Raw genomic sequence first — 8,216 nt, forward strand, 5'->3', positions numbered from 1 at the left:
CTAATTAATTAATACAACACATAACTGTATACCTACTTGACAATTAACATGTAAAAATATTATTTTGTGTGAATACATTTATTTGTATACAGTAATTTCATGTTTTTTTTAAGACAGAAAAACTAAACAAAACCTCAGCATGAACTAGTCTGCATTGCATGTACAACAGTTTTATAGTTACCTGAAGTACAAGGCATGGCAAACTATTTCCTTTTGTTGGCATGGTAACAGAAATAATAATAGGACACACTACAAAAAATATTTCATGTAGTGTACAGTAAATGTACAGTAAATGGTTCACTCCTAAAGTAACCAAAATACCTGTGAATAACATTATACAGGAGTGTACAGTATAAAACAATCTGAAAGCATTAAATTAGTGAAATCGTAATATGTAACATAGATTTTTAACGTATGTAATGTAGGGAGAATAGATTTTGAACGGTTTTGAACATTTGTAAATTAAAGGTCATAATGTTGACAAGATGGCTGGTGTAATTCACAAGCTGTAGCACCACAGTTGCATGTAGAAATAGTCTGTGAAACACTGGAGGTGGAGGGGAACTTAACCAACCTGCTGTTTGTAAGCTGAGTTTTGGAAAATCACATAAAAAAAATATAAAAGCACTGTATCAAACATCCAATACACTTCAAAATAAAGTTTGTTGTTTTTCTTGAAACACACCTGCAATCCACTCACAACTGACACACATTCTTCAACACATCCCACCAGTTAAGAACCACTAATTTCCATTGCTTCAAATTCACTGTCATCTGAACTCTCATAATAAAATTCTTCATGGTCCTCCAGTATCTCTTCAGGCCCATCCTCCAGCAGAGAAGCCACATTTGGTCCGAAAGCCTGGCTGTAACTTGAGCATATGATTTGAAACTCCTCCTCCACATCTGCAAGCCTTTTCTGAAGAAGACACAGTAGTCCGCGATGACCTTCTTCACTTATACTACCTAGAAGAAAAAATTAAAGCAAGGCATGTCAGTACTTCCATTGAGTTAGTATTGTTGAACTAATCATCAGCTGACTTTACTGAAGAACTACAGACCATTTTAAGATCCAGCCACAAGGAATCCACAGTATAAAAAGTGGATACACAGTGGATCTCAAAGTGAGTGTGGTTTTATTGTCATATTTGCTATTCTCTGATCATTCAGTTGATCCATGACTTTTTAATCACTAAAGGACAAAGGAAAGTAATTTGATAAACTAATACAAATCCTGAAACTAACATGTGCTTTATAGAGACTTTTGTAGCCCTAATTATAAAAAACAATTCCAAGTCTCTAGGCCCAGCCATTTAGCGTTTTTTTTTATATTTGTTTTACTTTTTTGGCCACCATTTTTTCTCTTTTTGTCAAATTCTGACCCAGAAAAATGTAAATAAAAATACACATTAATCAAATTATTACGTTCACAAAAAGGATATATAACAGTGGTTGGGTACGAACCCAGTATCCCCAAAAGCTTCACACAGCAAGAAGGTATAACAAAAGTTAATTTCTTACCACTGTTTCTGCCAGAAGACATTTCTGATGTCATTGTCCTGATGTTCCCAGCCAGCTTTCTGAGGTAGGTGCAGTGCTGTCTCATCTCCCTCATCACAATGATACTTTCCTCTTCAAGCCGCACTTTTGACATGTACGCATCAAAAATCTTCTTCTTGGTAAGGATGTTGCTGGATTCTGAAATCACATAAATAAAATCTCTACAATACAAATTTGACCTGTACATTCTAAACAGCAGGCAAAACAGAAGTAGCGTATACCTCCCAAAACCTGGTGTCAGGTGCAAAAATAAAAAAAAATTGGCTTATTATGGTATAAAACGTTAGAAAGACACCCACACACTACAGATTCTCTCCCTTGTTCTTTATTTCAAGAACTCCTACTCAGCGGATTAAGAGCTTTAAATACCTCAGCCCAGGGCTGTAGTCTCGAGACCGTTTTTTTATGGTCTCGGACTTGTCTCGGACTCGCTGTTATCCGGACTCGGACTTGTCTCGGTCTCGGCCACTGGTCTTGCCAAATATGGTTTTGGTCTCGACCGAGTCCAGGTGTCTTTATTATGTTCCCAGTAAGCACACATTTTAAACTTTTTTCATTTTCATTTTTCCATTTCACCCGTCCGAATTTAATTAAAATATTATTTTTCGTCACATCATCCGCCCGAACGACCCATCACTACCAATAACCAATCACAAAAACAAAAAAAACAAAACAAAAAAACTAATAACCAATCACACACTAGATTATCTTCGCACGGTACGCTCTGCATCTGCGTGCGCGTGCCCTGCTAACGTTCATTTTCATGCACAAACAAAATGTCCGCCAATTCTGCCATCATTAAATTTGCTTATAGAAATCACCAGGAATTTCTCAGCGCTGCACTTAAAAACACAGAGCAGACTGCAAATTCTGCAAAGCAACAATTTCGGAAACCTGTGGGACAACGTCAAACTTCGTCAGACACCTGCAGAGGAATCATACATCGCGGTAAGTTAACTGCAGAGCTGGAGCTGCTAATCCTTGACTATGTGTTAACGTTAACATTGGCTAACATAGCATAACATGTTAACGTTTTCTGCTATGTTAACATCTGTTAACATAGCAGAAGATAAAGGTAATGTTCTTGGACATAATTTTATAATATGCTCTCCTCTCTTATATTTCTCAAGTGTAACAAAACACTTTTGTAAATCTGAATAGTTTTACTTACCTCACCTGCAGACAGAATGCTACACTCTAAAAGTTGATAATTTACTCAGATTTTTCTTGTTTTTCTTGTTATAGTTCATGTTAAAAACGCTTTTGAAGAATACACTTAGTTCCATAGTTGTACAAATGCTTGTACTGTTAAGTTTACTGTGAAAAAATTATTCTTATGAATTTCTGAAATACCTGATGAATTTATTTTAAAATTTTGCAGTTTGTCCTCAAATAAAAATAGCATATGTTAAATTACACTGTGTTCATTGTTGTTCTACAACCAAACTTGAATGTTTTCTGAAAATACAATGTCTTTCCTATTAACCCAGTGACCAGTATTACAGAGTGTACCCCCTCTGTAATACTGGTCACTTCTTTTCTACACTACTGTACATCTGCAGTGAAGCGATATTGTAATTTAGTTGCTTAAATGCTCAGTACTAGTACCTAGCATTGGTAACAGAAGTGGGTTGGTGTTTGTATATCAGTTCTAACACTGCTATTATGAGGTATCACTATATATCATCATTCTGTTTTCTTTAGATTAATAGATTATATGATATCAAGGGGAATGTCTATACTTAAAAATCCTGGGTGTTGTGACACTGTTTTTGCTTTTAGATCAACAAACAATAACCCCAAGTCTTGATAATGTCATGCATAAGACTTTTTTTTTCTGTCCTGGACTCGGTCTTGACTCGGACTCAAACTTTTTTGGACTCGGTCTTGTCTTGGACTCGAACCTCTCTGGACTCGGTCTTGACTTGGACTCGACTAGTCCTGGTCTTGGACTTGTCTTGGACTCGACAAAGGTGGTCTTGACGACAGCCCTGCCTCAGCCATCTCACAAGTAATGTAGGCCTGATGAAGACCTCGTGGTCAAAATGACTTGTCCTAATAAAGAATAAGTGAGTAAATCCTTAGTGTAGCAGTCAGCAAGATAAATTGCTAATTTAAAATAGATATAAATACATTTTTATAATTTGATTATTTGAAAGTGCAGACCCAAACATCAACAGATACAGGACAATATGAATATTTTCTCTCAAAACATCGCTGTACAAAAACTGTAGAAAAAAAACTGAAAAATTATTCTGATAAATTGTGTGACGTATGTTTACAGTAGCAAATACAGCATATTAGTTTGCTTAATCGTGCACACACACACACACACACACACACACGCACAAATAGCCTTAGAGACAAATGGTTACATACCACTGCTGTGCACTTCCCATGGCCATATTAGACTGTCTGCCCCACTGTCTCCACCCCCCACGCTGACCACCTTCTCCTCAGCGATGCGCTCCTCATCTGGCACCTGCTCATTGTAGAGCTTGATTGCTTGCAAACGTTTTCTCTTCTCTTCATACAATTTCCTTCGACGCAAATGTTGAATTTTTGTTGCTGTCTATAAAAATTACGAAACACAAAAAAACACAATGCACAAGCATGTTTATGCAGATATCAGAAATTAATATGAAACAGTAATACTTAGAACTAACTTAGGAATTAATATATCTAAATGTAAACAAAAAACTGAATAACTTAAAATGCATAATTGGCTTAATATCTGTAAAATTAAGAGGAAGACACCTTAAAATTAAGGAAAATTTGTTAATTCCACAAAAATCCAGATGATACATCTGCAAGTCATAAAAATAACAAATATATTAGATGAGTTGTCAACATACCAGTCTGTTTATAAAGGCTGGCTTTTTTTTTTTTTTTGATGAACACCAAGAAACATTTGTTCAATTGATTTCTGAAGGTTATGTTGTTCATCACATCTGGTACCTAGCGAATCTTAAAGCAACAATAATACAAGTAAATGATTATGATGTATTTTAGGCTCTACCTTAAAAGAGTTTCAATACCAATTTTAAGATAATTTAGAACTCCATATCAGTGTTTACAGTCTCAGTGGAGTTCACAAGCCCACAAGTTTATAGCAAGCAAAACAGGATGACAAGTCCTTACTTACTGTACCCTCTGTAGCCCACTGTCTGACATCATGTACCCACTGAAGCACAGTGTTCTGAGGACACCCTAGTTCACTTCTCAAATCCTCAAGTCTCTGAGACTCAGCAGCAGCCTTTTTTAAAATCTGGTGTAAAAAATAAAAGATGAACCAGGTTTTTAACTTTGCAATCTTAAAAACTGAAAAAAATTATGAAAAGCTTTGTATTCATAACTTAAGGCATAGCATCATACCTTGATGTATCTGCTGGATAATGCAAGATGAAGGCCTTCCCGCTTCCGTCGGTTCCACCCCATAGCATGGATCGTTAGCATGTCATTCCTGGCTTTTAACAACAGAATTATGTGATGGAGAGTAGTCCTATTAAAGCTCATGGTATTTCAGTTCATCCACACATTGACCATTGAGTTTTAATTCAAGAGAGATGTAATGCAGTTTTATTAATGCAATCTCCTTAATGTATGTAATTTATGCAATATCCGACAAAGTTTTAGACAAAGAATAAAAATAATAAAAAGAAGAAAGAATAAAAGAAAGGTTTTCTAAAATAATATAAATAACCAACTATTACCAGATTTTGTCATGTATTTGGTTGTGAGGGCACAACGAGACAGGTAGCTGTTTACCATTTCAACCTCCTCCCGAGCAGTTGTGCCAGCACCTTCCTGATTCTCGCCACTCCAGATTATTATAGATATATTTAATCATTATACCAGTAATAAAAACAATTTTTATATAATTTCAAATGGTATGATTAAGAATTTGAAGTATGTCACACTTGGTTGAATGAGCCTTGGCAATCATGACAGAAAGGAATGGTCTCATCTGCAGTAAAGGTCTGAGTTCCAACATGGATACTGCCAGCTTCTCTAGGTAGGGCCAATACTTGCATGCAATATCCGTGCAATAGAACTGTCCATTTGTGGCTGCTTGGAGCTCCTTCTGCAGGTACAGTGGATAGGGGAATATTTCCCCTCTGTACATGTTAAGAGCCTTGAGTAGTATTCCGTGTCTACAGACAACCACCTCAAGCTCCTCTTCATCCAGTTTCACGTGCAGCAGACCACTGACTGGCTCCACAGATCTCTCTGCCAGCAGTCTGCATGACAAAATAATTCTGGTTAAAATTAAAAGTTGTGATTTTTTTCTAACTAGTTAGTTCCTGTATCAGGATTACAGGTTACATCACACAAATTCACACCATCACTGTAATCCTTTGAGACATTGAAGATTTACTTTCAGACTACTAATAAAGGTTTTGTCAGAGCTCAGGGAGTGACAGAAAGTGCATCCTCCCCTTTCTCTACTCCAGCTACACAAGCTATATGAAAGGCAGGGTAACAAACTGCATGCACAGTCACTATCTATTACATAGACCTGCTATTATAAAATGAATGACCAAGTTACTAAACTAATGACTTTGGGTGCCACCCCATATACCATGTATCTAATTTCAAACCTCAACACAAGATTGGTTGGAAGACCGCAACATATTGCTTGTAATGTCCGTAACAAACTAAGATACTAGTCTGTATTATACAAGCATACACTAAGTGGTCTTGAGGGATACATTAACTATTTAATAAAGCAACAATCACACTTTTATAAAAATCAGACATTATATATTTTAATAACACTTTTCATTTTACTCCTGATCTCATCAACAAAATGGTGTACATAAGTGTCCTTGGCAATGAAGGTACCATCAAAATATGGTTCTTCTGACCTTAATAGATTAAGAAAAAGATTATGAGTGTTAGACATTATTTTTCTGTTAATTTTAGAGTTTAAAGTAAAATACAAGTGTGAAATAACTAACCCTTTTGACTGACGAAATTGGTATAGTTTTCTGTTGCCATCTGCACAAAGAGCAAGGGTGTTGGGTGAACATGCCGGGCAGGTGAAGTGCTCTACACTCGTCATTTTCTCACACTGGTACTGGCAGAATGTGTATTCCATAAAGCTTTTTTTGGAATACATCTCCATGTATTTTCCCAGCCTGTATGTTTGATTAGTGAAGAAAAAAAACGAAATAGCTACATTAATATTATTCCATCTATACTTAAGGACAACTTTGATCCACACTGATCTTACCCTTCCAAAGTGAAAAGTCCTCTTCTCCAACATCTGCAAAAAACCTTGTCTTGATAAACTGGGTGCAATAGTTTTCATTTCTTCAAATGTCCTAAAGACATCCACTGAAAACAGCGTGTCAGCATTCACAGATGCTGGCCAGTACCAACTTCTTATTAGGTCTCTCATGTCAGGTGACCACTGTGCCAGACATACTTTGCACAACAAATTTGGCAAATGCAAATCATACCGGCCTAAAATTAAAATATAGAACAATATTTGGTTATACTTTAACACACAAAAGAACAAGAATTAATTAAAATATAAAACCATAGGTTCTTACCATTTATGCAAACCAAAATGATTGCTCTGCCAGCTGATTCAGTGGTGTTTACAGGGTCACAAGTACATAAATGGACAGGTCTCACTGTAGGCAATACACGCACTGAAAAGAAAATTAGTGAGAAAGCATAAAAAATGTCCAATTATGATTGTATTTTAAATAAAAGTAAGAAAAAAAAATTCACCACTTCACCAAAAAGGTTCAGAACTTGATTGACCAGTGTATATTTCCCATCTTTTTTTTTACACAGCACTCTGTTGGATCAATGGGCTTGTAAATTCCCTCAATGCAGGACTCCCTGTTATGAAGGGTGAGTTTTTTGTGTATGTGTATGTCACAATCCATACACAGCCATTCTTCTGGCAAACAGTCTTTGCAGCGAATGATGGCAGGAGTTGTGCAGTGCCTGCAGTCCTTTTCTGGAACCAAACTGCAGGACAGCAAGCAGTTAATGTGATGGGACCTTGCTTTCTGCCACTCCTCTTGGTCTACAGATTGGTGCAAGGACCAAGATTTGGATGTTGATGGATTCTTGTTTGTGCCTTGAACATTTGCTGAGGTCAGAATGTCCTGCAATTGATGCATCTCACTCTCTGTAAAACAGAAACAACAACAACAAAACTAATAATTCCTTTCAGGCTTATTGCTAAGTTGCTTAATTAAAGTAAGATGACATCTTACCAAATAAATGTTCAGAGCCGTTTGATTGGGTAACTGTGGGGACCTCCGTAGCTGACTCAAAAGTAGTAGCATCCTCACTGCCAACTACAGATACTACTAAAAATTTAGTTAGAAATTAAAGAGATAACATTTTTTTGTCTCATTAACATAATACAGCAGGGGATCTCAAGTCTGGCTCCAAGTTTAGCTCCAACCTTGATCAAATTCACCTGCATTTACCTCTCTAGTAATCCTGAAAACCTTGTTTATCTTATTCAGGTGTGTTTGATCATGTTTGGAGCTAAAAGACCAGAGATGAGAAACCCAGTAATACAGTGTTGGTATAGTGACTTAAGTCTATAATACACGTGGCTATTTAGCATTTATAACAATTTCATTGCTCTCTTAAAGTTTTTTCCCCCTCATAATGTGCAAATA

At 36.4% G+C, this 8,216-nt stretch overlaps 1 protein-coding gene across 1 annotated transcript; it reads right to left on the reverse strand.

Moving 5' to 3' along the window:
* Window positions 1-289: 289 nt before the first annotated feature.
* On the reverse strand, window positions 290-4,734 carry LOC132101149 (uncharacterized). The gene is made up of 4 exons (XM_059505864.1): window positions 4,711-4,734; window positions 3,940-4,132; window positions 1,522-1,698; window positions 290-966 (listed from the first exon to the last, which is right to left on the reverse strand). The coding sequence occupies exons 1-4, from the start codon at window positions 4,732-4,734 to the stop codon at window positions 734-736; spliced, it is 627 nt and encodes a 208-aa protein (XP_059361847.1). The 3' UTR covers window positions 290-733.
* Window positions 4,735-8,216: the final 3,482 nt, after the last annotated feature.

This window comes from Carassius carassius, chromosome 23 (assembly GCF_963082965.1).
Source record: "Carassius carassius chromosome 23, fCarCar2.1, whole genome shotgun sequence".
In the NCBI taxonomy this organism is placed as follows: domain Eukaryota; kingdom Metazoa; phylum Chordata; class Actinopteri; order Cypriniformes; family Cyprinidae; genus Carassius; species Carassius carassius.